Here is a 27,920-nt window from a genome sequence, read left to right as displayed (position 1 = left end):
TCGTTCCAAAGGGGGCTTTTCCCGTTCCTGTATCCCGTACTCTCGTACTCTCGTACACGATACTGTCTCCGTCTCCTGACTTTACGGGTTCCTGGTAAGATTCCCAGTACCAGCAAGCGCTGGAAACAAGTCTATAGGTCTATAGAACAAGGTTCCCTCTAGTCGCTGCTCGCCGCACCCTCCATGCATAGCCACACCGTAGATCAAGATGAAATTGCATTGCAGGCTGGCTCTGCTCTAGCTACCTCCAGTGGCTTCTTCTCAACACGTCGCGCATCCTCTCGGCTCTGATCGTCTCCGGCTCCACCGTCACGGTACTAAAAATATCATTCGCCAGCAAATCATCGGTATCAAGGGTTCACCAAGACCATAGTCCGCCTGGGAGGCTGGTTTCTCTGAAACTAATGTAGAGTTCCAGGGACCCTGTTCTGCCCATGGTATTGGTGATAAAAAAAATTTCAACCTCGGAAAACAATTTGATCGAGAAAACAAACCTGGGAGCCTACTTATTCCTGAAATAGAAAAAAAAAAAAAAAAAAAAGAAATGATAGTCATCCATGACGGCATAATGGTGTTTACAGCCATTGGATCATCGACTGGTTAAGTCCACGAAGTGCGGCCCCGAAATGCGTTCACATTCCAACTAGTCCCAGCGACACTTCACCATGCTCGTAGCGAATACCCCAGCTATCTGCGCCGCGGTCCAGACCAGGCGCCTGTGACAGGGTCAAAATGCCCTTCGTGGCAAGCGTCAACACATTCATGAACCCATGCGCCGCTACTGTCCTTGTCGTCTTCGCCGGTGGCAGGAGAGTTGATAAAGAAAGCTGTCCCGACACGTCTGTCATGCTATCCTGCATTCTCGCCTTGATAAACTCGAGGAAATTCACGCTCTCCTGATCGAGAGTAGCCGTGATCCGATCAAAGGTGGATTTGCGCCGCGCAGGTAACGTGCTGATGTCGGCATGGTCATGTTCCAGCTCGCCCTCGAGGTACTGCGTGATATCCAGCTGCTCCAAGTCGTCCAGGTCATCGACCATGTTGCCTGGGATGGACAGGCTGCTGGGTCGCTCGTGTCCGTCTAGGTAGCCACGTCCGGCCAGGGGACTGGCGCTGGTGAGACGGCCGCGTGTTCGAGTGCCGAGAAGACCAGCCGATTCACCATGTCCCCGGACCGAGGACTCGCTGACACTCCCGAAGCGCTGGCCTCCAACAGAGCCTTGAATCGAGGCAGTGATGTTCCATGGCATCTGTGAAGAGCGGTCATCGTATGCGCTTGACGGGGCTTGTCGGCCCAGCTCCACGTCCAACATCTCTGGCTGTTGACTTCGAGCACGAGATCGGCTCTCTTGCTCATCCATCATGCTCTCATCGCCATCGTCCCGTTTGCGTTTCTGTCTGGATTTCTCGGTTCTACCGCAGACAGCGTTGTATAGGTCCTTGCCTGAGTACAATTTGAGCGGGTGGAGCTCATGGTGTGTTCCAATGCCCTTGCCCACAGATCCAATGCCCAGGCCAAAGACCCACGAAGCGGCATTCTTCTTGGCCAGCGAAATCTGTTTATTTTGCTGTTTCTGCTTCTGGGATCGTGCCATATTTGTAAGGTAATCGTCGTTCCACCGTGCCAATTCGGCATTGCGCAGTGTGGTGGTTCCATCAGGCTTAATAACCTTCACCTGCTTTGCCTTATGCTGGGCGCGAGCTTCAGCTCGGTCAACCTCTCCCTCTTCAAGTAGACGGTCGAGCCCGGGCAATGCACTCTGCTCTTGGAGTAGTGGTGGTCTGAGAGTATTCACTTCCGTCGATTCATCTCCCGGAATCAAGACGGCCTCGTCAGCCGGATCCAGAAGCTGAAACGTCGTATCAGTATTGCGACAACAATTAAAAGGCAGATTTTCTTTGTTCTCACCTCATCATCTCGAGTTTGTTCGGTTTTGGGTCCCTCGCTGCCTTGTAGATTAGCCTTGAACTTTCTTCTCTTTCGTGGAGACAGCCTGGAATCATCAAATTCAACGATATTCCCGTCCTCGTCAAATCGAAAGTCTGGGTCGAAGAGAACACCTGAGTCTTCAAAGTCTGCTTGCGTTTCCCCTCCAAACAGGCCTCGCTTCTTGCTTGCAGTGTTGATCTCAATGCCCGGGCTCTGCACATCGCCATCTCTAAGAAACTCATCAGAGGGCAAGTCAAGGTGTAATTTACCAATCTGAGAGAGACTAGACTGGCTGGTGGTGGGCGAGTTTGTCCAGACGCTAGATTGTAGACTTGAGTTGTCGTCAATATGGATATCGAATATGGTCAGGTTGAGGTCGATGCCAGGGAGGCCTGTCTCAGGCAGAAAAGTGGGATCGTAGGGCAAGATGAGGCTCGCGGGTCTGGAAATGAGGTCAGTCTTCTAGTTCACAGCTCTGACATTACCACTTCAGATAGTGCAGCGGAGATTGACACGCACTTTACTTTGCCGGCGTTGGGATCCAACCCGCCTCCCGGTATCAGCTTGAGCATGGAATTCATTTTATCATGCGTTGTTTGTGCGTCGAGCAGAGTATATCCGCATTGTTGATCGTAAACTCTGGAGACGCCGTAGCTGAGAGCACATCGGTTAGTTTAGAGCCAACAAATGGTCAAATATGGCCAATAACGACTTACAGAAGACTCCCCTGCAGTCGCAATGCCATGGGTGCTTCGGGGTTGATGATGACTCTACAAGCACCCGGGACATCCACATCCTGTATCGTCTTCCGGTTCAATCTTCTAGCGATTGATCGCGAGCCAAGGGTTGCCACGAGCCTGGAGTGATCAGTCATTAGATCCATAATCAAGGCTGGTTGGATGGAGGTTGGCAAACATACCAGATCGTAGCAACGCCATGCTCTGGCGACGTGAGAACTGTATGGAATCTCTTTATTAGTGAAATTTTCTGAGATTACCATGTTTTGAATCACACTAACTCTCATGGCTGTAAAACATCTTGTAGGTGCCTCAGCTACGGTGAGGTTACCTGACCTGTATGGCCTTGCCCGTCGACCGACAGGCTTGATTAGTATGCGATGACAAAAGCAGCTTCAGCAAGTTTCAAGATGCGCTGATGGGCTTAAAGCTTATTAAAGCCGTGGAGAGCCAGGGGATGGCAGGAGGTTGGGGGTGGTGTTGTTTGTTGGGTGAAATGAGGTGAACATCTGAGGCGTCGACATGGGTGAAGGATGATGATCTTAGGGAGACGTTGCCTATCATACTCTGGCCAAACATGAAAATCAAGATATTATGAATGATTATTCCTATTAAATATCTATTTTGATTTCGTCTCAAGTCTAAGAAGGCGTTCTTGACATGACAACAGATACTGACTGACAAGCATTTCCAGCTCCTCTCAATGAAAGTTTGGTAATTCTTGATGCTTCAGTATCCAGTATCCATTGATTCCGATAATTATTAAGAACATGAACGAATAATGGAGGCCATTGAGGGCCAATACGGGCAAAGTGAATGCATATACTTTTTTTTAATATTACTGAGTAATTCTTATATTATGTACCAAATCCACTGAGGTATGGCGCAAAAAAGATGTTTACTTTTGTGCTATGGACGTCTAGACTACCAAGGACACGGGGGCACGAATATAAATCCGAGGATGATGCAGAGGCATGAAAAGAAGGCAAAGGAAATCCGGGGTCAAATGGAATCTAGAAGCGAGGAAAGGAAACAAGGACAAGACACCAACATCAACAAAGCCCTCTTCCAGCACAACACGACGAATAAACGAGAAGAGCCAGCCCCGTTCAGGGCAGGATAAATAGATAGATGGAATAGACCAGATGGTAGTAGGCAGATCCAACCAATAGGACAATGGACAAAGAACAAAGCACAAGACAGCACCCGTTACAGCATAGAACCCTCAAACCGAAGCAGAGCAGCTCTAGAAGATGCACGCGGGTTGTGAGAAAAGGCGAGGACGAGACGCCTGTACAAAAAAAAATAAACCTATAATTTTCTTCTGGGAATCCTGGTCATTGCAGCCATGACGAATTTACTCCAGAGGGATGCCCTGGTACTCCGAGTAGCCCAGCGCAAGGTTCATGTTTTCTGTGGTAAACAGTCAGTAATTGAAGGGTTGGGAAATAGCTAGCAAGGAGCGGGAACGGAGGGACATACGCAGGCACTGGGTGGCGGCACCCTTGAGCAGGTTGTCAATAGTAGCGCAGACAACAACACGTTTGCCGCTGGAGTGAACAGCGAAACCACCGATCTCGACACCGTGGCGGCCAGCAATGTCCTTGACGAGAGGGGCCTCGCCGACGATCTTGACAAGCTTCTCGCCGGCATATCGGTCCTGGTAGAGGTTGCGGATGTCACGGGAGGTCATCTCCTTGTTCAGAGGAATGCTGATGGAGTGCTATGGGGATGGTCAGCCTCGTCAATCTTGGGAATTTTGATCTCAAATCAATGAAGTAAAACTTACGTGGATACCCTGGAACCAGACAGCGACGTGGGGAATGAAAGCAATGCTGGTACCCAGCTGAGCGCTAATCTCACGCTCGTGAATGTGGTCCGTCAGGCTGTAGGGGATGATGTTGTTGGTAAGGAACTGGACGTCGTTCTTGGGGCTAGGCTTGGTGCCAGCACCCGAGTATCCAGAAACACCGAAAGTAGTGGGCTGGCCACCAAGGAAAGGAACAAGAGGGGCAATGCCGAGCTGAGCAGCGGTAGCGTAGCAGCCAGGGTTGGCAATGCGGGTGGCACGGGCGATCTTGGCCCGGTCAACCAGCTCGGGAAGACCATAGGTCCACTTGGAGTCGAAGCGGTAGTCGGCGCTCAGGTCGACAATAACGTTGCCCTTCTCGGAACCGGCATCAACGGCATCAACAAAAGGCTTGCAGACACCGTTGGGGAGAGCCATGACCCAGCAGTCGATGTCACCGTTGGCGGACATCTTGCGGACATCCTCGGGGCTAAGGTTCTCGTAGATAATCTCACGCTTGTCATAGCCCTGCAACTTCTTGCCAGCTAGCTCACGAGAGGAGACATGACGGAGATCCATGTTGGGGTGGGCATTGAGGAGGTTAATCAAAGCCTGGCCAGTGTAGCCACGGGCACCGATAAGAGCGACCTTCGCAGGCTGGGTGTTGGAGGCGTTCTTCTCACCAAGGGGAGGGTTGGGGTTGGTGGTGGCATAGGTGCGAGTGGCGTTGACAGCAACGGTGGGGCGCACCCGGGAAGCACGGAGAGCGTTAGCAGTGGAGGAGAAGGCGCGCTTCTGCTCAACGGAGGCACCGCTAGCTCCAAAGCCCTTGGACACATTGGCAGCGGCCTGGTGAGCACGGTGAAGACGGTGCTCGAGGTTGATGTCACCGAACATCTGGCGGCCGTGCTTGGTGAATTCCTGGACGAGCTGCTTGACTTCCTCGCCGTTCTCGGCACCATACCAGAAGAGGACCTCACCGTCACGGCTGAGGCTGCCATCGGCCTTGTCGAAGAACCAGGTCAGGTTCTCATCATCTTCCTTGACGGTCCAAGCCAGCTTGGGGAAGTCCTTCTTAACGCTGGCGAAAACGTTGTCAGCAACGTTGGTCAACCAGCCAGACTTGGTGATGGTGAAGGTGGCCAGGTGGGCCATCAGAGAGCCCTGCTGGGGAGGCAGGACCACGGCGAGCGCGTCCATGGGGTCATCGTAGTAGATCTTGAAGTCATGCTCCTTCATGCCATCCACATAGCGGTCAACAACGGCGCGAGCGTCCAGACCCTCACGGTCACGAACAAGCACATCCTTGAGAGCCTCCAAGTCCTCGAACTCCGAGAGGGAGGTCTTGACGTGGATCTTGTTACCACGGCGGATCAAGGTACCGGCGCCGGAGTCGGTAAACAGCTCCTTCTGCAGATCAGCGGGGTGAATGATGGCAACGCTGGAAGAGCGAGGCAGGTCGCTCAGCAGCTCCTTCATCTCCTTGATCTTGAGGCGGGTACCATGACGAACCCACCACTGGGTCATCAGGTGATCGTACTCCTCATCCAGGTTGATGACTGAGATCTTCTCCCCGGTATCGCCATTAAACAGACCGCCCTTCTCGGCGAGGTATACGATCTTCAGCGGCTGAAGAGCACGAGCCAGCTCACCGGCAGCAACGTCCGCATTGACGTTCAGCACTTGGCCATCCGGAGTCTCGGCCATAGAGGTCAAAATGGGCAGGCAACCCGCGGCGATAGCAGACTCAATGGGCTTCTTGTCAACGCCATTAATCTTGCCAACCAGGTTGTACTTGGGCTTATCGAGATAGTCTGCCGAAAAGACACCGGCCGTCAGCGGGCGGGCACGAACACCCATGCGCTCCAACTCCTCAACCAGCTTCATGTTCTCCTCAAGGAAGAGCTTGCGGGCCAGCGACAGGGTCTTGCCATCGGTCACCCGAATTCCATCCTCGAACTGTGGCTCGACCCCGGCGGCTTCCAGCATACGGTTCAACTGGGGACCGGCACCGTGGACGACGATCGGGTAGAGGCCGACATGGTTCAGGAAGGCGAGCGCGGAGGACAGTGTCTGAAGATGCTCAGTGATGATAGCACCGCCGACCTTGATGACGGCGAACTGCTGGGAGGAGACGGAGGTGAAGTGGGACAGGTACTGCTGGACCTCACGCTTGGAGCCGATGTTGCTCAGCAGTTGGACCACGGTGCTGCGAGTCGAACTGAGGTGAGAATCGGTGGCGCGCGAGTAGCTACGGCCCTGGCGCAGAGGGGTCGAAACGGTGCGAGCAGCAATGCCTGCCCGAAGAGGCGAGACGTGCGGTGCGGAGAGTGATCGGAGGGGCTTGGTGGAAGCTCTCCGCACAGCGGAGCGAAGAGACAGCATCTTGCCTACCAACATGCGGCAGCTTCAATTGAGACCTCGCAAGTCGACGGGGAGACGTCCCCTTTTTATGTAGCGGGAAGAGAGCGTTGAGAGAGTTAGTGGGGAAGAAGGTGGTTGGGGCTAGGAGAGGGAGGAAGAGGAGCGATTTGGAGTTGAGGCGGTCGAGTGTGACTAACTGGGTCAAGAGAGATTTTACTGATTATCGGCCGGCCCTCGGAGCGGAGGCGGTGGGGCGAACATTGGCAGCGCGAATTACACGGGCCACCTACTTTGCTTCTGCAGCGTCTTCCCCCCCTCTCATCGAGACAGTTAAATGGCCGAATCAGAGCCTGGATATTAAAAGTTGCATGGGTAGAAGTATCTATCACATTCTATGGACCATTTATAGGCCGGTCTGCTCAAGAACGTAGGCACCATTCCGGACTGTAGCCCTCTCCGCCAAGGGGGAAAAAAGAGAGTTCTGCACGCTTTTTTTTTCTTGGATCACCATTGTCAAGTCTCGGGTCTCGCAAGCGAGTCCAGCTCCTCCGAAAAACCCACCTGGACCTCGTGGGAACTCGGGGAGCCCTTGAAACGTCATCCGGCTTCGGTCTAGTGCAAGTTATCTGATCCTCTCCGGTCCTCTGACTCGTGCGTTCAGCCACGCCTCTATCCACTTCCTCCACCCGTTGTGTCTTAGTCTCTGCAGTCTCCGACCCTCCTGCGCTTCATTCCGCCGGTTCAGATAATCTGATGGTCTCCGATCGTTCCAAGCCCTTTCCCGGGAATTGGACTCCCACCACTCCGACTCGACTGATGCAGGGACTGGGTCGAGAGATGTCCATCGCGTGTGGGCCACTCGGCGAATTGGAGAGCCCGCCAGGCCGCATGTGGGTTTTTCGCGCTGGTGGATGGCACGTCCGGGCCAGATCAAGAATCCAAGGCCCGGTGGACTGGATACGCTAGGGGGTTCACTTCGATTGCCAGGATCTTGAAAACAGAGAATGAAGGAATTAAGAGGAAGGGGGGCGAAGGGCGAAGGGCGAAGGAAACTTCCAATGTCGCATACTGATAAAATTGTTAAACACGGCAGTGCAAGCAAGTATCATTTACATCTTCCCCCGTCAACATATCGCATGGCACGACTTCCTCCAATCTCAGATACAGTCGAGATGGGAGAGGAACTCGTTTCATCGCAGGCGCAAGAAGAAGTCAAAGAGAATTTGGTCATTCAGAACACGCCCAAAACAAAACAGCAGGAGGTATTAGCAGCTGGGAAGAAAACGACGGAGCTCTATGGCCTCTCAACGACAGTAGAAACCCGATAAAAAGAACAAGTAAAGGAAGAAAGAAAAAAAGACTCGAGATCCATCATGTTTCCCAATTCAAAGCACAAAATTTGGCGTGGTGAGGCATCGGCTGGTTTAGTGGACTTTAACCGCAACTGGTCATAGCAAACATGGATTAGCGGCCCGCGTCCCACTCTGGATCTCGATGATCTGGGGGAGGAAATGGATCTTACTCGGCACGATGATGACCACTAGCAGGACAATCACACAGATCACCAGGCATACACGCATCTTCATATCCTTCCACCACATCTGCTTGCGCACCCGATTGGCGCCCCGGCGGAAGCCCTGGGCTGATACCGCCAGGTTGTCGGTCTTGTCCTGCAGAGAGTCGAGGCGCTCACCACGTTGGGAGACCTTGTTGATGTTCTCGCGCATTACACCGACTGTGTCATCGATTTGCTATGAAGGCCAGTCAGTTCCGGCTTCAAATCAACGAGCCGAGGCCGCCACCGCCAGATCCAACATTACACACATAGCACCATGCGCCAGACACTGAAAGTGCAGCGCACAGCCTTGCATAATATGTATGGTCTGGCTGGAAGGGCTTGGTCGATTTGGGGGAAGGAGAGAAACTAACCGCTTGCAATGCGGCGGTTCGCTGATTGCCATTCTGCTGCGTGGAAGCGCTGGCGGCCGCACCATTGTTGGCAGCGGGAATATAAGGGTCATAAGGCTGTTCGGAAGACATCGTGAAGGTTGGAGCTAGGGTCAAGGGTCTTAGAGAAGGGTTCGGAGGGCGTTGACGGAAGACTGGGCTACCTCGTGGAAGCAGTCAGGGTCGCTCTGTTTTGGCCAGGGGAAACCAACCGAACTTGTCGCTGAAGGAGATGAAGAGGTGACAGAGACGGAGGATGTGAGATGAGAGGCGGGAAGAGGAACAGGTCAAGAAGAAAGTCGCCTAGAGGAGGGGATTAGGGATGAAGATTGTTTGACAGGTCGAAGCTGACGAGTTGAGGGTTGCCGCTGGGAGATGGCGGGTGGCCCAGAATCACGTGACACGTGGCGCTGTCTCAAAGGGAACCGGAGCGCAGCCTTCTGTGAATTTGGCTCCTGTATTTGAGGCAATCTATTGAAACGCAATTGAAGACTGATATTTCACTGGCGGTCTTTTCTGGGGTGGAGATGAGCGCAAACGGTAGAGACAGATTGCATCTATGGCGGGTGCTTGGATGAGGCAAATGAATGGCAATTTACTACAAACAGATCACCACAGTGGCGATCGATTGGCCGCGCTTCCGACCGGGGTATTCACATTCAACGCCTTGTTTCCTGAAGAGGAATTTTCTATCCGGAAAATTGGCATAATTTATCAGTGCAATACCTAGTTAGTCAATAATGGTTTTTATGTGGCTGCCTATTGCCATCATAGGCTTAAAAATGGAGACTGCTAATGCTTCCAACGGCACAGTTGCTTGAGGAACCGCTATTCTTAGTAACATGCTCCGTACTGCCGGTGCCAGGCGCCCGCCCACCCGAGGGATTCAAGCTGCCGGTCACTCACAGGAATCACTATAGATATATCAGCCTTTAACCTGGAGAGGATCTGTTCAAAAGCATACTTTGCTCTTTGTGCATATTTGAGTCCCTTGTATTGTCATCAATAATATACATAGCCTATGTCGCCGCTAAAAGCCTCAAGTGATTGAACATTTAGCTAATACCTAAAAAGAAGCTAAAAAGGTGGAAGGGATATCGGTATAGCGTATAGATAGAAGCATAGATCAAATACTCTAGTGCTGCCATACTTGACATACATTGAATGTAGTGATCGCGTAATTTTTCTGGAATTCGATGGAGACATATTTCGGATTTGCATTAGAATATATCAGTGACAATCACAAATGTTGCTCTGTAGCTTGGACTGGCACTGTTTGCTATCATTGTAAGGTAGCGGTGAACTAACTGCGAATATTGTCAACTGCACCAACTCTCTTTTCTCTCATGAAAACTTGGAAATGTGCATCCTGGCGCAGACGTCTCGTGTTCAATTACCGCGTATTGGAAGCAGAATAAGAATATTGAAGTGACAATAAGTAAATCTTATGCCGAGTGAGATCTCCTTGGCCGCCGTTCGTTCTCACTATGTAGAATGCCTAGTAGGGATCGCGTCATAAGTGGCTGGTGTCAAGCGATCCCAGACAGGTGGAGCAAAGTCACAATCCTTGAGGTTATAATATAATTTGCGCTGAAATCATGTAAGCGAAGATTATAGAATCAAACGTACTTTCTGTCCATCAAGTAACGAGATGTGAAGTCTGCGTAGAGAAAGGGGAGGTGATTCCGCAGAGTAGGTAACTGCCAGTCCGTTTTATCCCGAACCGCCATCTTTTAGCTCTACATACATTATTAGTTTGGGAAGTCATATCAATTGGGTATTGAGTGACATGTAGAGAAAGTCTGGGAATATATGATAAGGCTTCGGTGAAGCATAAGTAGATTACAAGCCAGCAACAGTCTTGCGACTTCCCGTTCACTACACATGTTCGTATATTCATATACCTAGCAGCCAACGTAGCCTATCAAGAGTTCTATTTTCATGGGGCTGGTAATAGCTATGGTGCTTTGCACCTTGAATAGCAGACTTCCTGCTTTGTTTCTTTGGACGATGGGTCAGATCACAGTATGTCTCTCTTCATGTTTGCGTATACTATCACAGATATATCATGTATATGATTTGTACGTTATTTGGGGGAAGAAATTTTCAAGATGTACAGAAGACCAACTTGGGGATGTCACATACTCCACAGAGTTTATGTGGCAGCATGCCTCGCAGTTGATCTGGCCTGGGGCTGGGCTTTGTAGGTTAGGACCTTTTTGAGACCCAGAATACGTAGTTGGCTATGGTTATAATTTGTTTTTCTTCTGGTTTTCTGCATATCTCCCAACTGTGAACCGGCATTATGACTGAAATAACATATGAACATAGCACATGCATCTCGTGTTCAAAGCTGGCAACGTGAAACCGAGGCCGCGGTAGGGGATTTTTAGCGAATGAAACTGTGAGGGTCGAAGCGACGAAGTCTAGAAAATAAGACCGTCCAATTGCCATTCGCACTTGAGACTCAACACAGCTGCTACGGTAACATCCCACATTATTCTCAGCCACCGCTATGTCTGACTTGGGGAGGATGACTCGGGTCAAGTGAGGTCGCATGATGTCAAGAGCCCTTGGAGAATGCGGCGCGAGTGTGGCTTTGATGTGGCGCAGCACCGGAATGTTTCAGGGCTCTCTGGTTCCCGGCTTCTCAGGAACGTTTTGGAAGGTGGAGGGGGTTGGAAGAAGATCAGAGGCCCCTTTGCACGTCTCCACCCCGGAAACCAAGACCATGTGACGTCGGTCTCTATGTCCCTGTTTCATTGATGGCCTCGTCCATGGGAATGCATTGAGGGGGTTCAATTTTGGACATCTCGTCCTCATTGCTGACTCTGTTTTGGATGTGAGGGAAACGGGAGGCCCTTTGTTAGTCATCCCTTGGATCGGATTAGCATGTAATTTCCTCGTTTGACCACTGTGGTTCTCCGAAGGGCCCAACGGGACCAGTTGGGCAGAGAGAAACCAAACAATAAGGAAAGGAACGACAATCTCCAGGGCCATGGAATTTCTAGGGATCCATGGAATCCATTGGGACCCAGCGTGAAGGGTGGGGACCGACCGCTAAGAAAACGTAAAAGTCATCGGGACGTGGAGATGGGTGGGAGGCTCATTCAACAGCATTGAATGACCGAGGCGTCCTCTGAATTTGTATCATGTCCTCGATGACCGGACAGAGGGAGGGAGAACGTTCCATTCATGAACTTCATGGCTTTGTACAGGATCTCGTTGCTGCTAGCCACAATGATTGTCGTTTGGACCGGTAAAGTGACGGGCTTGCGTCGGCCCCATTTCTGCAAAAGCGCCTAGTAAGGGGCCGTCCTCCCCCAGGATCGTCAGGCACTCCGATACGATTACGCTCATATAACCGCGCGCTTTGAGGACGCCTGTTGGGTCAGATAACGGACATCTCGGAAGTGGTGAGATGAGACAGCAGAGCAATTGTCTTGGAGAACGGAGAACCGAACCGGAAGAATTGCCTAGAATTCCGAGCAGCCCAAGCTCCCCGAAATCCCGTTGATGACGGCAAGTCCCTGGTGGGGTCTCGTTTGGGTCTTTTTGGGTCCTTCGTAGGCCTTGGGATCGCGTTAGTGCTTTTAGGGTAAATTAAAAGAGCGTCAACTTCCCCCGACCGCCCACCCCCTCAACCTAATCACCCTAATCAACCTGATATCGTCCCTTTCCTTCCTCCCCGCGCTGTCTGCAATTTGGCGCGCGCAACCGATCTTGTTCAAGGAGGTGTATTCTGGGTAAGTTGTCTTTCGTCGTGCTTCGGGCACGTGGACTCTCCCGTGCGGAGACGAATTGTGCGCTGACCACGACTAAGGCCCTCCTTGCATGCGACCCGACTTGCGCCATCACAAATCCCCATCCTACCCCCCTGGTCGACTCTCGCGACACCTCTTGTTCCTGAGCGACCACGATGGCCTACTCCCAGAGGCCTGCTCAGCGGCCACCTCCCATGAGGCAATACAACAGTCCCACGTCGCCGTCAGCGGGCCCTCGGTATGCGCCAGACGCTGACTATGGAGATACACATGGAAACGGAGGCTATGGCTACCCTGATGGAGGAGGAGAAGGATACGAAGACCCCACATACAGTTACCAGTCTAGTTCCTCTGGTCCCCAGCCATATGGCTCGTCGAAACAACCTCGCTCGATGCGCTCGCCGCCTGGACCTGGCCCGGGAGGGTTAGATCCTCGGCGCCCGCCACCCGGACAAAGTCGCTCAAGAACTCGTATGTGCTCCGACCGACTGAATTTTGGGGAGGCGAACATAATTGACACTAACAACGTTCCAGCGGGCGGTCGCCCCCCTGGGTTTGATGGCCCATTTCCTTCGGTGCCTCCCGGTAGAGACCCCAGAGACCCGAGAGACCGACGGGGCCCTGCCCCTCGAGGAGACCCTCGAGGAGACCCCCGAGGTCTAGACAGAGGTATGGCAGCGATGGATATTAATGGCAGAGGACCCCCGCCTCGACCTCACACATCCAATTCCAATGGACGTCGTCCGGACATGCGCCCACCGCCCCAGCGAGGACCCCCTCCTGGTAGAGGCCGTGGGGGTTATTATCCTGGTCCAACTCGAGCTCCCAGCTCTGGAAGGCCTGATCGTGCCTACACGGATCCCAATGGCCCCCCCATGGGCGGACCAGGTCGAAGCGCGACCATGCCGCTGAACCCCCCCACAATGTACCCTGGTCAGGCAACCTATCAAGAACAGGACTATGCAAGTGGCTACATGGGCGAAATGCCAACCCGTCCGAACACCGCGGGTGGAATGCGACCTCCACGTCGGCCCGTAAATGACATGGACATGGGATTAATGATCCCGAACGATCCAGCAAACCGGATTTCATATGCGCCTAAGGAATTTCTGGACAGCTATTACGACAAAGAACATGATAAAGAGTCGGCCGATGATGAGCCCGATATGCCCAATTTTGACGCGATGCCCTCAGCAACTACTGGGCCGATGGATGAGATGGGACTCGACACTCCTCCAAAGCCAGTACTTCAAACCCCAACTACTCCTACCTCTCCCGCAGGAGGCCAGTATGCAGCATATACTCCAGAGTCAAGCCAAGGAGCTCCTCGCTCTCGATCTCAGCCTGATCTCCGCGGCGCGGATGCTCCTGTCAATCAGTTTGAAAATGCCGGCTTTCAGTTTGATATTCCAGGAGAGGCCCCACCGATTCCTGCGATGTACCCGCCTAATGGAGGCGGATATCAGAATGGCTATGAAGACATGCACAACTATCCTTCAAATGGCCATGTTGCATATCCTCCCAACCCTGTCGGTTTTCCTCACGACCAACCTGAGATCCTAGAACCTCAACAGAACCCCGATGCTCTTCCATCCCATCCAGCGCCTTTCCGCCCTGGGCTTGATCAAAAGCCAGTCCCGGTTCGCCAATATAATGCTACCCAGGTTGCAGCTCCTGCCTCTGCCCCGACTCCGGCGCAAGCTGCACCGCAGCCGATGCCCAATGAGCCAACGGGCCCGAAGCCAGTCACACATGAAGAATTGCAGCAATTACAGCAGAAAGCGAGAGGTAACCCCTCCGACCAGAAGACACAGCTCCTCCTCGCCAAGAAGTTGGTTGAAGCAGCGACCGTCCTCGTGGTTGACAATAGTCGGCTCGACCCGAAAACAAAGGCCAAGGCCAAAGAAAAGTACGTCATGGATGCATACAAGATCGTGAAGAAACTTGTCTCGGCTGGCAATGCAGACGCACAATTCTACCTCGCCGATTGCTATGGCGAAGGTCTTCTGGGATTGGAGACAGATGCGAAGGAAGCATTTTCCCTGTACCACTCCGCCGCAAAGCAAGGTCACGCACAGTCTGCATACCGTGTGGCAGTGTGTTGCGAGATCGGCGCCGAGGAAGGCGGCGGTACCAAACGAGATCCGTTCAAAGCTGTGCAATGGTACAAGCGTGCTGCGGCTCTGGGTGACACGCCGGCTATGTACAAGATGGGCATGATCAATCTCAAGGGTCTACTTGGGCAAGCCCGTAGCCCGCGTGAGGGAGTTTCGTGGCTGAAACGTGCAGCAGAGCGTGCCGATGAGGAGAACCCTCATGCGCTCCATGAGTTGGCGCTGATGTATCAGAATGCTAGTGGCAACGACATCATTGTCCGCGACGAGCAATATGCCTCCCAGCTCTTCCATCAGGCTGCTGATTTGGGCTACAAATTCTCTCAGTTTCGCCTCGGCACGGCTTACGAATATGGTCTGATGGGATGTCCTGTCGATAACCGTATGAGTATCATCTGGTACACTCGTGCGGCCGCCCAGGGCGAGCATCAGAGTGAGCTTGCGCTCAGCGGTTGGTACCTGACTGGATCAGATGGTATCCTGCAGCAGAATGACACCGAGGCTTACTTGTGGGCCCGAAAGGCCGCAACTGCTGGTCTCTCCAAGGCAGAGTACGCCATGGGATACTTCACTGAGGTTGGAATTGGCGTCACTGCCAATCTGGATGATGCCAAACGATGGTACTGGCGTGCAGCAGGTAAGCCTTTATCTAACCGCAATCGTACTCTCGTACATCATGTGCACCGTCACTAACTTGTCTTTCTCTTCCAGCGCAAGGATTCCCCAAGGCTCGGGAGCGTCTTGAGGATCTCAAGAAAGGTGGCAGCCGTATGCAAAAGACTCGACTCTCACGCTCTGCGGTTAACAAACAGAGTGATGGAGATTGCGTGGTCATGTAATCTCGTTTTTATGGCTGGCTCTATGGTGGAAACCCAACGTTTTCTATTTTTTTTTTCTTTTTGTTTGCAGTCCATTGCATTTCACTGGGCCCTACTGCATACCTGTATCTTCCTAATGAACCCCGGCGCTTGATGTGTTGTTTTTCCCTGGCCAGCACAGATGAAAAGTGCTGGCCAGGGCTTCTCATTTCAGGTTTGGACTGTACAATTCCCCCTCCTGTTACACGAGTTGATTTGGGTTACATTTTCACCCCTTTATTCTTTCTTCCTTTCTTGTTGCTTTTTGATGATGACAATTCGCGGGTGCTGTGCGCTGTGCATTTCCTCCTTTCCCTAGCGGCGGAAATTAAGTCATGACTGGTACGGGATAACGATAACTTGGGGCGCGAATACCCTGGAGCTAGGCCTAGCTGCATTTGCATTTGATAGAATTGTTCACTAGAACTGCTGAAAGATTTCTCTCAAGAGTTGTTAGTGTATATGTCGTTACTGTCGTACTATCTACACATTAGTGTCCGAGAGAAGACTCTGAACCCAAGCTGTCTGTAATAGATTCCAATATTCCACTGGCATCCGAGCGCTGCGGTGCGGGTCCATTCCGCGCTGACACACCCTCATCCGATCGGCTTATGCAATCGGCACCCCGTACATCCGACGCGGATTTACATTTCCAACGGCGATTCTGAATAATTGATTATTACGCGATTTGCAGTAGCAGGCCTGGTAGAGACTTGATATCGCATCGGGGCCGACGTACATTACACCCAACCTCCCAAGGTTTCGAGTCCTTCCGACTGTCAGCTGCCATTGTCGTCTCCTAATTTCGAAGGTATATATGTCTTCCGAAGCGAGCCAGGACACCCAACATCAGCATCATATATCCGGATCAAAGCACCTACCGACCAGCAACCCAAAGCTGATCATTCTGTCTTTGCTCTCTATCGTGACAGCCGTCCTAATCGCCCTTTTTTGGCGTGACACAGCCAATCTGTCACCCTTCCGACGGTTTTTCGGCGCCTCGTCACGCGCCGCTCGCTCCGCTGGTGCACCACTCTCTGCGTCGGCATCTATCGCCACGGCGAGTACTGCGAAGGCAAGCATTAGCTCTGAACTGGGAGATCTGCCTAGCGCCAATATGAAGACGCCTGTGTATTTCCTCAGCCATGGCGGGGTAAGCTTTGTTTCTTATTTTTGGCGCGGGGAGAAGTGCGTCCCTCTGGGTTGAAATGCGCTAATCTACTTCCTAGCCGAACGTCATGTATGACACGGAGCATCCAGCGTATAGGAAGTTAGGCGAGATCGGGCGCGAGATTACAACCAAGGTTAAGCCACGTGCTGTGGTCGTGTTCTCTGCGCATTGGCAGGGTGGCCGGGATACCATCTATGTCAACACAGCCGAGATGACCGATTTGATTTACGAGTACGTGCAGAAAAAAAAGAGCAAGTTCCTTGATCTGAGAATCCGCTAATCGAGTCAACGGCAGCTTCTACGGCTTCCCTGATCACTACTACAAGGAGAAATATCCCAATGTGGGCAGCAAGGAAGTGGCGCATAAAGTGCTTGATGCGTTGAAGGCAACAGGCATTGAGGCACAGGGCGTAAAGCGCGGTCTTGACCACGGAGTTTGGGCAAGCTTCAAGTGCGGTATGTTGCCCGAAAGCGAAAGTTGCATCCAAACCGCAGCTGATAGTTTCATACAGCCTTCGAGCCTGAGTCGAACCCCTTGAATGTCCCCGTTGTGCAGGTCTCCCTTTTCAACACGGAGGATCCGGAACAGCACTATCGGCTGGGCCAGGCGGTCGCGAAACTGCGCGAGGAGAACATCTTGATTATTGTTTCTGGAATGGCGGTGCACAATCTGCGTGATTTGCGGTTTTCGTTCGGCAATTCGCGCCCGATGCCGTACACAGTTAGCTTTGACGAAGCCCTGAAAGAAGCAGTGACCAAGTTGCCTGCCGAGCGAGAAAAAGCAATGGCTGATCTCTTGAAGCGGCCAGATGCTCGCCAGGCCCACCCGACCTTCGACCACTTGCTTCCCATCCATATTGGCGCCGGAGCTGCTGGGGTAGATCTGGGAAAGCGGCTCTGGACCTTGAAGGAAGGTAGCATGAGCTGGGCGCAGTATCGGTTCGGAGACCTGTCCAATAATTCTAGTTCGCTATAGTAGCACAGTTGGAAAAAAAGTGTAAATATAAGGAATCCCATTGGGTATGGGTGAATAATCGTCCGATTTTGAGGGTCTCGATTTCATTTATAGGTACATAGGACTTGTAATGGGGAGAAACGTGCGATAGGAACAAGCGGGACAGTAGAGAAGGCGAAAGGGGAATTCGTTATGAAGACTGCTTAACCAGGTTGGTGATGCGCTCCTCAATCTGCGAGTCCGACAGGCCTGTTGCAAAGTTAGCGGATGGAATTTCGGGTCGAGTCATCACCATGCGGGGGATGCATACCGGACAGCGTCTCTTGCTTCTCCTTTCCGAGCTCTATGGTGCATCCAGAAATACATTAGTGACATTGTACTTTGCCAATTGATTGTTATGAATGCTGCGGGTAGTAAGGTCGTACCGTATCTGGCAAAGACTCGCGGCTGGGTACCCGAAGCCTCGCGCATCATGATGGGAGTGTGCGGGTTGTGCTTCTTCATGGTCGGGTAGGCGCGGTTGAGGAAGGATCTAGAGAGACATCAATTGCGTTAGTCAACGGGGCCTTAGAGTATTGAGAAGCGAACTCGCGAACTCAAGGCACGGGAGTGTCTGGAGGTTTTTGGTTGACGGTCAACATACCGGGTGGCAGCGCTCTGCTCTGAGGTCTGGCAGAAGAGGAAGCGGAGCTCCTTGAGGCCCTTGGTGAAGACGTACTTGCCCGACATGGCGGATGGCAGTGAGGTAGGGGGAAAAGAGAGGAGAGGGAAAGCAAGGCCGAGGGGTATCGTAGTCGAGATGAAGCCGGAGGTGCATTATTCACGACGGCGGTGATTCGCTCAGCAAAGAGAGACAGCCGCTAGTCCAGGAACAGACTAGCGTATATTGCTTACATCATCCGGAAAGCACCGCCAGCGATGCGACCAGAGAGACTCGAAAGGGTCTCAATTGATTTATAAGGGCCTGAAAGCTGTATTTCAGACCGATTTCTCGTGTGAATTGACTTCTGGTTGTGGTGGTGCTTCTCTGTGGCGTGCCCGACGGAAAACTCACTCGCCCCGATCAACGGCCGATCCCGCCCTTCTTCCCTCGAAACCCCAACCTTTCTTCCGTCACAACTCCGTCCAGTCGCAGTCCTCGACCACACCTGTTACCATGTCGTCGTCTCGCGTGGGATTCCGCTTTCTCAACAACGCTCGTTTTGCGTTCCGCAATGCCTCTGCGCCATTCCGCCGGCCGGGTGCCCAGGGTTTCCGCTTCCAGAGCTCCGAGGCCGGTGCTGGTGCCGCAGAGCAGCAGAGCGCTTTCCAGCGGATGTGGAACAGCCCCGTTGGCGTGAAGACTGTGCACTTTTGGTATGTCACGCCCTAGATCTACTTCTCTTAAGGTCCTTCGTGATTTCCAAGGTAAAGCTAACCGCGTGTGCTACAGGGCCCCCGTTATGAAGGTACGAACCACTATGACTCGATCCACCTCAGACTTGATAAGCTACAGTCCTCGTTTGCGTCCTTGCGACAATTGATCAATCATGGAGAATGACGAGGGAATTCGCCTGGGAGTCGACTGAAAGTGTTGTGGCTGACATGCTTTTCTTTTGATAGTGGGCTTTGGTCATCGCCGGTATCTCCGACTTCAACCGTCCTGCTGAGAAGCTGTCGCTCACTCAGAACTGTGCCTTGATGGCCACCGGCGCCATCTGGACTCGCTGGTGCTTGATCATCAAGCCCCGTAATGTTCTGTGCGTCTAGAGATTCCCTTTCGCCTCTATTTTGATAGGCATCGCTCTTGCTAACCAAAACCTTCGTCCCTCTAGCCTCGCTGCCGTTAACTTCTTCCTTGGCTGCGTTGGTGTTGTTCAGGTGTCGCGTATCTTCATGTGGCAGCGCAGCCAGCAGGGTTCTACTGTCGAAGCTGCCCAAGAGCTTGAGCACGAGGCCGCCGACTCCGTGAAGGCCGTCGCTCACAAGGCCGAAGATGCCGTGAAGGCCGTCGGTGAGAAGTCGGTTTAAATGTAGACGGAACTTCATCTTTATAGATGACAATGCGGGGATACGAAAAGTCGGACAGGTCGCAAGTAGAGTGGTATTTAGAAAGGCCTCAATTTGACCGGCCCTGGGATCTATCTCGGACGGAGCATTACTCCACGAGATCATCAAAGATTTATTCCGTTTTGCTGATATTTGTGTCTACCGAGACCCGCTGTATATATAAACATGGCAAGGTGATTTTTCGTTTTTCTAATTGATCTGCTGAGATGTTCATCGTACCGAGAGGGCATTAGGGCTGTAGAGAATCGGAGATGCGTCAGCATCGAGTACTTGGACACGAATGGTGTTTGACCTATGATGGCAAGGCATAGACACTGCCAAAAGCATCTGACTGCAATATAGTAGCGCGTCACTACATATGTGAACCAGTTCCCCCAGTCAAGAAATTAAGTCGAAGCAATACCCACAGACCCCCGGTCGGCTTCCCCGGGATTTTCCTCCCAATCGGTGAAATACACTCTGGATCTTCCTCCTATCAAACTCTCACCATCACCGCCTCGACGGAATCTCGAGTTTCAATCTCCGAAATACTCACTAGCGACGCGCCAGTTCACTGTTGATGTCGGCTTCACCCTTCAGCTTCCCCACAGCTCACGATGCCGTTTCCCCGGACGAAGAGCGCGCAGAGTTTACCCCACCAAGTCCACAACGCCCTCTATTGCTTAGCGTCGTCGCATGTTGAGCACATTGCGCAAAGCGATGTAATTAGTCCTTCCCCACCTCCAGCGTTCGAATAGGGAGCATATAAAGACTCCGTAGTCGCACGTCGTAGCTCCGCCGATCCTTTCACTTCACAGCGCGCAAGCTATATATCTTGAGCATTGCCTTGATCGCTAGCCAAAATGAAGGTGTCAATTGTCCTGACACAGGCCATTGGCCTACTCCTGCCACTTAGCGTTGCAGCTTCAGGCAAATCGTACTCCCGAACTGATGCCTGCCATCCGCACCAACCTTTCAAGCCTCTTCCTGCTAGCCAGGCTCGAACCAAGACTTGCCATGTCCCTAGCCATGGAAATGGCAAGGACGACTCAGCCTACATTCTTTCGTCGCTGAAGAAATGTAACAATGGTGGAAAAGTTGTATTTGATGCCGACAAGACATACACTATCGGCACTGCTCTAGACATGACATTCCTTAAGCATATAGATCTTGGTACGTATCTCAAACTTAGGAAGGTGGCCTGGAATCGCCATGCTACGCATGAAATTCACTGACCCGATCTGTGACAGAGATCCTGGGTACTGTGCAGTTCACGAATGACACCGACTACTGGCAGGCAAATGCCTTCTACCAGACCTACCAGAACGCGACGACCTTCTTCCAGCTTGGTGGCGAAGATGTCAATGTTTACGGTGGTGGCACAATCAATGGCAATGGACAAGTTTGGTATGACTTGTACGCTTCAGATGCTCTCATTCTGCGCCCCATTCTGATGGGCATTATCGGACTCAATGGTGGTACCATCGGGCCATTGAACCTGCGATACTCGCCTCAATGGTACCACTTTGTGGCCAATTCCTCGAACGTGCTCTTCGAGGGCATTGATATCTCGGGGTACAGCAAGAGCAAGAATACCGCGAAGAATACTGATGGATGGTAAGCGTTTTAATGATTGAGTTGATATCAATTTTTTGACACAAAAAAATTGTATTAGGGACGTCTATCGTTCAAACAACATTGTTATCCAGGACTCGGTGATCAACAATGGTGATGGTAGGTGTCTCGAATCCGAATATCAATTGTTGTTTTCAGGAACTGACATATCAAAAGACTGTGTGTCCTTCAAGCCCAATAGTACAAACATTATTGTGCAGAACCTTCACTGCAACGGCTCTCACGGTATCTCCGTTGGCTCCCTGGGTCAATATAAGAATGAGGTTGATTATGTTGAGAACGTGTTGGTCTATAACATTTCCATGTTCAACGCATCTGTGAGTATTAAATGAAGTAGGTTTGTGGATCAGTGGTATGGATTAACGACCGAACACTTAGGACGGTGCCCGTATCAAGGTTTGGCCTGGTGTTGCCTCTGCCTTATCGACTGATTTGCAGGGTGGAGGTGGCTCAGGCAGCGTTAAGAATATCACCTACGATACGATGACTATCGACAACGTTGACTACGCGATTGAGGTCACTCAATGCTACGGACAGAGTAATCTGACCCTATGCAATGAATACCCCGTATGTCATTTCCCAACAGTCCAGAGATATTTTACGTGCTCAAGTCAACTAATCTCTCTTTCTTTGGGAAATATAGAGCAGTATGACCATCTCTGATGTCCACTTCACGAACATCAAGGGTACAACATCCGGAAAGTATGACCCGAAGGTTGGAACAATCGTCTGCTCGAGTCCAAACGTGAGTCCTCCTAACCAATTAAGTTGGATAGAAAATCTGATTATTATAGGTCTGTTCCGATATCTATGCCACCGATATCGATGTCACTAGCCCTTCTGGAGACAACGCCTTCACTTGCACAAATGTAAGTTTCTCATGTGCTACTATCTTATGAGATAATTGAAATACTAATGCGGCCGGATTTACAGGTCGATGACAGCTTGTTGGATGTGAATTGTACCTCTTCTAGCTGATTCATGTTTTAATTCAGCTATTAAAGTAGACTTTAATAATTCAATTTTGCCCAATCCGTTGAATTTTCGCCGGCGAGAACATGTGAAAAGTGCTCATGTCTCTGTAGTCATTTACTTATCAGGCACTAAGAGAACTCAGAGCGAAGCGATGGGGCGGATGATACATCACCAGAAAATAAGCAGGGCAAAGATGAGCGGAGTTAATTCGGCCTTTGTAATTCCCAAATCCATTGATATTTTGCAAGGGATCAAATATACGAAGACTCTTTGAAAAGAGGTAGAGTATAACCGAGTTTGGATATGAAAGAGTATCAAACAAACATCTAGGCTTGGCTGAGTTTAACCAGGGAAAGAAAAAAGAAACAGGCGAAGCGCTGGAATCCACATAAGCTTGTCAGAAGCAACGACTAGATTGGCGAGAATGGCTGAACAAAAGATTCTTGCGAGAGGTTTTCCTAGTACTGCATGACTCTTTGGCTAGAGACCAGGGCTATCAGCCATTCTATCACCTCTTTACTGCCAGACCAAAGTTTACGCTTTTCACAGCCTATCAACAATTCCGTGGCGATGGACCCAGGCCCGGGCGCGCTTTCCGAAAATATACCTGATGAGATAATTAGATTGTGTTTATATTGAGTCTACCATCGATCGCAGCCATAAACTCACATCGGAATGGTGAAAAGTGTGACACCCATGGTGATGCCACCAATGGCAAAGAAACAGCCGCGAACACCCTGATTAGCAATCCAATCGTTGATGTAGAAGCTTAAGCCAAACGCAAAAAGGTTCTTGATGAAATTCATGGCAGCAAATGCTTCGCCAGCCTTTTCACGGTGACAATCTACAACGTAAGTGACGACTCCAGTTGTTCCCAGCTGAACTCCAAAGTTGATCAGGCCCAGGCATACGATGACAGGAACTGGCCATGGATCCTGCGCAAACGAGGATTGCCCCCAGGCAAAGAAGCCGGTCGAAGTAAACAGGAGATACGTGACCATGATTGGAAGACGGAACTCGGGTTCTGTATATTGGTTAATAAGGCCAGAAATTGAAGAATAGCTGAGAAACATACCAAATACACCGCCATTCATTCTAGACATCCGAGTGATTAAGCCATCGATCAAGGGTCCTGCAGCCAGTGTACCTAGAATGGAGGCAACGAAGGAAGACAGATTTGTTGCTCCAACACCCACGACTGAGAAATTATATGGAGGTGCTGAGAATATCTGAGAGAGAGTGAGAGATATTCCAACCAGCCACGAGATACAAGTGGTGAAAAGCAGGACAGCCCAAAGGACGGATGGCGAAGCTAAGAGATAGAATGGCCGAATGAGAGTATTCCAGAAAGAGACACCATTCACGTAACCGCTGTATGGTGATAGCTCTTCAATCCAAGAGACCCGAGTGACGTTTTGCTGATTACCGGCACCTGGAGAGTTTTCAAGTTGTTCCAAACTACTTCCCTTCCCTTCGATCTTCATCTAGCAAAGCTTAGCAAACCTACAAGTAAGTAATGTCAAAATTCAATACTTACATTAGTGTCCCCAGTGTCAATGTTGAAGGTCTCTCTCGAATACGCGGATTCAGGCATCCAGAATATGACCATGATCAGTGATAAACCGAAGGCACCGCCCATGGCATGAAGCGCAATTCGATACGATCCATATTCAATAATAGCAGCAGCTGCTAAATTAGAGGAATCACATGAAAGATTTTGAGAGTGAACTAACCGATCGGTACCGCTAAGTTGATTCCTCCTAGTACACCAAGGTTGAAAATAGCTGTACGTAGTCCACGCTCGTGAACAAACCTTTGCAAAGTATTAAAACCATTTCGAGTCGATTTCTGGGCACATATGCATACCAAATGTCGGCTATTGAGGCTGGGACTAAAGCCTCCATCGGCGCCATACATAGACCACAGAATACCCGTGCTGCGACGAAGGATTCGAAGCTTTTCGCTTCGGCTGCCCAAAAGCATGAGATCATTAAGCCCACAGTTGTGCCAAGATAAACTGGGCGTTTGCCATATTTCACAGCAAGAGAGTTGAACAAGAGACTTCCAACAGCAATAGCCACGATTGCACCACCTTGTACTGCAGAAATAAAGGTTGACAGCGATACGCCGAATTCTTTGGCAAGTGGAACGAATGCTCCACCGAGGAGTGGACCGACGGCTTACTCGTAGATTATAAAGATCAGCCTCGAGGAACCCAACTCATGAATAAGTATGGTAGATTATTACCTCCAACACATCCACAACTCCAGCCATAAGTGATCGTGAATAGCTCTTTCTTTACCCTAGGCCAATTATAGGGGTCGTTTGGTGAGTCTGACGGCTGAGGAACCAAAACAATTTGCCCGGTGGAATCGTGCTTGAGAAGACTGGGCTCTATGCCTGCATAGACATCAGAGACGTGAAAGCCATTGAGAGGGGCAGTGCCTGGAATATGCTCCACAGTATCATCATCGAGAATACCTAGTGGCATTTTGATGACTTATTGAATGATGTACTTGAGCTGGCGTTGGAAAATGAGGACTGGAATCCCCGCACTTGAGAACGACAACCCAGGAACAAGGAGCAGAAGAGAAGGTTGCCCGTCAGAAATGATGGACTAGATAAATAGGCACTAGTAATAATGCTAGTCTCTGTTGGCAAACCGAAAGGTTGATCAATTTGGAACCAGTAAGGAAATCATTCTTGTGGGGGACGGGTCCTTGTTTATAGAATAGTGCTCGGATTCCAGGCATTTGGTGCTTAATTATACTGTATTGGTGTTCTGAGATACCATTGATATTTCCACCATTCTTATGAGCGTAGTAGAGCAACGTTCACAACTGAGGCCATTAACTCCATACTGTCGCTGATCTAGAATATGGGGCCCCTCGGCCCCATCTTGGGGAAACCCACAATGGCTTCAAGTTGGGGTCCCCACGGGGACTTACTGACCTAACTATGCTGTACTAGCATCGTGTTGTTTTACCGTTGACCAAAAGGGACTTAATGGTTCAATCTGGAATAGCACTTTAGTCATGGTACTAACTTGGAGTATGCCCAAGCCTCACATCACACTGCATGAACCCTGAGGCCGCTTGTCCCTCAAATAAATCGTGGACACCATTTCCTACAGTAATTACTTAACTAGGAGTACATACGTGAATGGTTCGGCAGTGTCCTCGTATTATTAAAATATTACCTCGATGCGAACATGGAAGCCTATTGTGAACCTAGAACAGTGATCGCTTGAATGCTTGATTAGGTGGCTTTAGTCTCTCTGAAGAGAAATCGCTGATAGTCAGTCCTATGGCAGCTCCGGACTCAATCATTCCTTAAAAAAACCCCATCTTCACCATAAAATTTCCGAGAAGATTCTTTAAAAATATCCCATGGCCCCGTTGCTGAGGTCTTAATTCCGCACTATCGGTTATAGACGAAAGCGGGGTTGCAGAATGATGTCTTGCACAAGATCTGGCCGAGGAAGGATAAGGTTTGACAAAACGAAAGAGCGTTCAGTATTTGAAAGTTTTGGGTGTATTAAGATAAAAGAAATTGCCGGACTTTTCTTACCAGAGATCCACAAGCTTTTCTACAGTACATAGTCGTCGGAAATCCCCCAGCTCCACTGGATGTGGAGAAGGTTTGAGAGCGGGAAATGAAGAACCGAGGGGGCTTTTTCAGGCGAGATTGCAATGGCATGGAATGAAATATAGCTATTGATTCACATACATGAATTTCTAAGCCATATACTCAAATCTGAATTATGCCGCAAAATAGAAGTATTGTCGTTACTGGTAAGATCTCTTTACCCTCATCAGAAAGAAAAGAAATCTGTTGTTTATCAGTTCTTCACATTAGGAGGAGCGTCCGGTATCGGGTTGGGCATTACTCGGCATTTTATAACGCAAAATAACACTCATGTTACGATACTGGATATTAACCCAACAACGGGCACTCAAACTCTGCAGCAGCTCCAGTCTGAGTTTCCAACGGCAAGTGTTTCGTTTGAAGAGTGCGATGTCTCTTCATGGGAAAGCCAATCAGCTGCGTTTGAAAAAGTTTATTCGCTGCAAAGTCGAATCGATATCGTTTTTGCGAATGCGGGAATCACGGAGAAAGGGAGTTTGTTACCAGCAAAGGAGGACAACGATAAGAAACCGTCGAAGCCTAATCTAGCAACATTGGATGTCAATCTGATAGGAGTCATTTATAGTAAGTATCCTCTGAGAGATTACATGATCGTGTTTTACTAAAGGATAAAAAAAACTTTATTAGCCGTGCATCTTGCTACCCACTACATGTACAAAAATGCGGCTATTGAGCCATCATGTTCGTCGAACGGCTTGATTATTTGTACTGCATCGAACGCTGGTCTTTACCCATTTCCCATTGCCCCGATGTATGCAACTACAAAGGCTGGTGTGGTAGGACTAGTGAGATCACTCGCCCGCCGCCTGGCAGCGGACAAGATCCGAATTAATGCACTAGCTCCAGCTGTTATTGGTAGGTCACTGCGATCCTAATCAATGCGATAATAGGAATATTGACAGATAATAGAGACGAACATAGCCCCAAGTGCTGACCTTTTCAAGTCCATGACCCTCACTCCAATGTCAACAGCAACTTCCGCAGTAGCAAAATTCGCAACCGACGACATGCTGACAGGCAAGGTTGCAGAATTGCATGGCCAGAATATCACATTTGCAGAACCACCAGCCTATGTGGACGAGGATACCAAAAAGAACATTGAAAATTTCTGGAACCTTGGATATGCATGAACAGTATGAGACACACCAGACCTATAGCAACGCGGATTTCGAGTCGAAAGATATTTTTGTTGTGGCTTCATTTCAAATTTGAAAATGATATTTGTTGTTTCATAAATTCTTTCACAGGTAATAAAAACAGTTCTCAGTAGTATATATAAGACCCCGCAAAATTCAAAGAGGCCAAAAAACACCAAGCAAAGTCGCTGAAATAGGAGCGCAATGAATCGAGGATATCAGATTATGGTGAGTGAACGCCAAAACCTCTAGCCGGCCCATAGTGAACGCCAAAAAAATGACCAAAGTAATACAGAATGCCCTTTACAGGAAAGTTTCCTGAATCTAATACACGTTAATTCGGGAAAGTCCACCTTTTGCAGTACCTAATCTTGCTCATCTTGTAGCAACACTTTCAACTTCTCAAGCTTATCTTCACAGTGGACCTCCATCTGCATTATCACATCAACCGCATCTTTCTTGGTGATTAGCAACTGAGATACAAGCCAGAAGTTGTATCCATTCTTGTAAAATCCCATAGATGCCCATTCATCATTTGAGACTTTGTTCCTTAGAGCAACCCAATAGTCACGCCATCGGGCTAGTGCCGTGCGTATTGAGCTCAAAATCGAGTCCTCGGGAATCATGCTCTTATTTGAATTCGCTTCATGTTTCGAAGGCGGTAGAACCAGGCTTTGTTGCTTGAGCAACCCGACAAGCGTCATGTGTGTATTGATGAAAGCGAACAAGACTGAAGCAGTCATCGTCAAAGCCGAACATACGAGTATATGGAGTGGAGATTCTTACCATGAATAAGAATAAACATGTCCATGACAGTGAGATCCATCTTGTTGCTCTCAGATATGTGGTGACCAGGTTCAGGTGGCTCAA

The 27,920-nt window shown here is 50.2% G+C and overlaps 11 protein-coding genes across 11 annotated transcripts; 5 read left to right on the top strand and 6 right to left on the bottom strand.

The window, feature by feature from the left end:
* Positions 1-632: 632 nt before the first annotated feature.
* On the bottom strand, positions 633-2,967 carry N7462_000989 (Rad21/Rec8 N terminal domain protein; the record flags this gene model as incomplete). The annotated part of the gene is made up of 6 exons (XM_057072715.1): positions 633-1,850; positions 1,910-2,372; positions 2,450-2,584; positions 2,647-2,787; positions 2,850-2,886; positions 2,949-2,967. The coding sequence occupies 6 exons, from the start codon at positions 2,965-2,967 to the stop codon at positions 633-635; spliced, it is 2,013 nt and encodes a 670-aa protein (XP_056939245.1).
* A 1,057-nt stretch (positions 2,968-4,024) lies between these two features.
* Positions 4,025-6,856, bottom strand: argEF (bifunctional acetylglutamate kinase/N-acetyl-gamma-glutamyl-phosphate reductase; the record flags this gene model as incomplete). Its single annotated transcript, XM_057072714.1, has 3 exons — positions 4,025-4,080; positions 4,150-4,390; positions 4,457-6,856. The coding sequence occupies 3 exons, from the start codon at positions 6,854-6,856 to the stop codon at positions 4,025-4,027; spliced, it is 2,697 nt and encodes an 898-aa protein (XP_056939244.1).
* Positions 6,857-8,268: 1,412 nt separating this feature from the next.
* Positions 8,269-8,860, bottom strand: N7462_000987 (SNAP receptor SNC2; the record flags this gene model as incomplete). The annotated part of the gene is made up of 2 exons (XM_057072713.1): positions 8,269-8,571; positions 8,750-8,860. 2 exons carry the CDS (start codon positions 8,858-8,860, stop codon positions 8,269-8,271), a joined length of 414 nt encoding a protein of 137 aa, XP_056939243.1.
* A 3,826-nt stretch (positions 8,861-12,686) lies between these two features.
* N7462_000986 (uncharacterized protein) lies at positions 12,687-15,484 on the top strand (the record flags this gene model as incomplete). Its single annotated transcript, XM_057072712.1, has 3 exons — positions 12,687-13,002; positions 13,066-15,282; positions 15,357-15,484. The coding sequence occupies 3 exons, from the start codon at positions 12,687-12,689 to the stop codon at positions 15,482-15,484; spliced, it is 2,661 nt and encodes an 886-aa protein (XP_056939242.1).
* Positions 15,485-16,319: 835 nt separating this feature from the next.
* On the top strand, positions 16,320-17,649 carry N7462_000985 (DODA-type extradiol aromatic ring-opening family dioxygenase; the record flags this gene model as incomplete). Its single annotated transcript, XM_057072711.1, has 4 exons — positions 16,320-16,655; positions 16,732-16,904; positions 16,969-17,129; positions 17,186-17,649. 4 exons carry the CDS (start codon positions 16,320-16,322, stop codon positions 17,647-17,649), a joined length of 1,134 nt encoding a protein of 377 aa, XP_056939241.1.
* A 239-nt stretch (positions 17,650-17,888) lies between these two features.
* On the bottom strand, positions 17,889-18,357 carry N7462_000984 (L51/S25/CI-B8 domain-containing protein; the record flags this gene model as incomplete). The annotated part of the gene is made up of 3 exons (XM_057072710.1): positions 17,889-17,971; positions 18,054-18,160; positions 18,272-18,357. The coding sequence occupies 3 exons, from the start codon at positions 18,355-18,357 to the stop codon at positions 17,889-17,891; spliced, it is 276 nt and encodes a 91-aa protein (XP_056939240.1).
* Positions 18,358-18,784: 427 nt separating this feature from the next.
* N7462_000983 (mitochondrial pyruvate carrier family protein) lies at positions 18,785-19,638 on the top strand (the record flags this gene model as incomplete). The annotated part of the gene is made up of 4 exons (XM_057072709.1): positions 18,785-18,984; positions 19,061-19,076; positions 19,231-19,367; positions 19,443-19,638. 4 exons carry the CDS (start codon positions 18,785-18,787, stop codon positions 19,636-19,638), a joined length of 549 nt encoding a protein of 182 aa, XP_056939239.1.
* Positions 19,639-20,519: 881 nt separating this feature from the next.
* Positions 20,520-22,269, top strand: N7462_000982 (putative extracellular exo-polygalacturonase; the record flags this gene model as incomplete). Its single annotated transcript, XM_057072708.1, has 8 exons — positions 20,520-20,829; positions 20,907-21,273; positions 21,332-21,390; positions 21,448-21,608; positions 21,670-21,858; positions 21,935-22,036; positions 22,086-22,160; positions 22,225-22,269. 8 exons carry the CDS (start codon positions 20,520-20,522, stop codon positions 22,267-22,269), a joined length of 1,308 nt encoding a protein of 435 aa, XP_056939238.1.
* A 540-nt stretch (positions 22,270-22,809) lies between these two features.
* Positions 22,810-24,757, bottom strand: N7462_000981 (cycloheximide resistance protein; the record flags this gene model as incomplete). The annotated part of the gene is made up of 7 exons (XM_057072707.1): positions 22,810-22,873; positions 22,936-23,290; positions 23,342-23,750; positions 23,804-23,952; positions 24,000-24,079; positions 24,133-24,445; positions 24,514-24,757. The coding sequence occupies 7 exons, from the start codon at positions 24,755-24,757 to the stop codon at positions 22,810-22,812; spliced, it is 1,614 nt and encodes a 537-aa protein (XP_056939237.1).
* A 1,906-nt stretch (positions 24,758-26,663) lies between these two features.
* On the top strand, positions 26,664-27,044 carry N7462_000980 (putative short chain dehydrogenase/reductase; the record flags this gene model as incomplete). The annotated part of the gene is made up of 2 exons (XM_057072706.1): positions 26,664-26,769; positions 26,824-27,044. The coding sequence occupies 2 exons, from the start codon at positions 26,664-26,666 to the stop codon at positions 27,042-27,044; spliced, it is 327 nt and encodes a 108-aa protein (XP_056939236.1).
* A 371-nt stretch (positions 27,045-27,415) lies between these two features.
* Positions 27,416-27,876, bottom strand: N7462_000979 (uncharacterized protein; the record flags this gene model as incomplete). The annotated part of the gene is made up of 2 exons (XM_057072705.1): positions 27,416-27,780; positions 27,837-27,876. 2 exons carry the CDS (start codon positions 27,874-27,876, stop codon positions 27,416-27,418), a joined length of 405 nt encoding a protein of 134 aa, XP_056939235.1.
* Positions 27,877-27,920: the final 44 nt, after the last annotated feature.

This window comes from Penicillium macrosclerotiorum (assembly GCF_028827735.1).
Source record: "Penicillium macrosclerotiorum strain IBT 26536 chromosome Unknown utg000001l_segment0_segment0, whole genome shotgun sequence".
Lineage (NCBI taxonomy): Eukaryota > Fungi > Ascomycota > Eurotiomycetes > Eurotiales > Aspergillaceae > Penicillium > Penicillium macrosclerotiorum.
The sequence above is the reverse complement of the archived record's forward strand: the minus strand, read 5'-3'. Positions and strand labels throughout refer to the sequence as shown.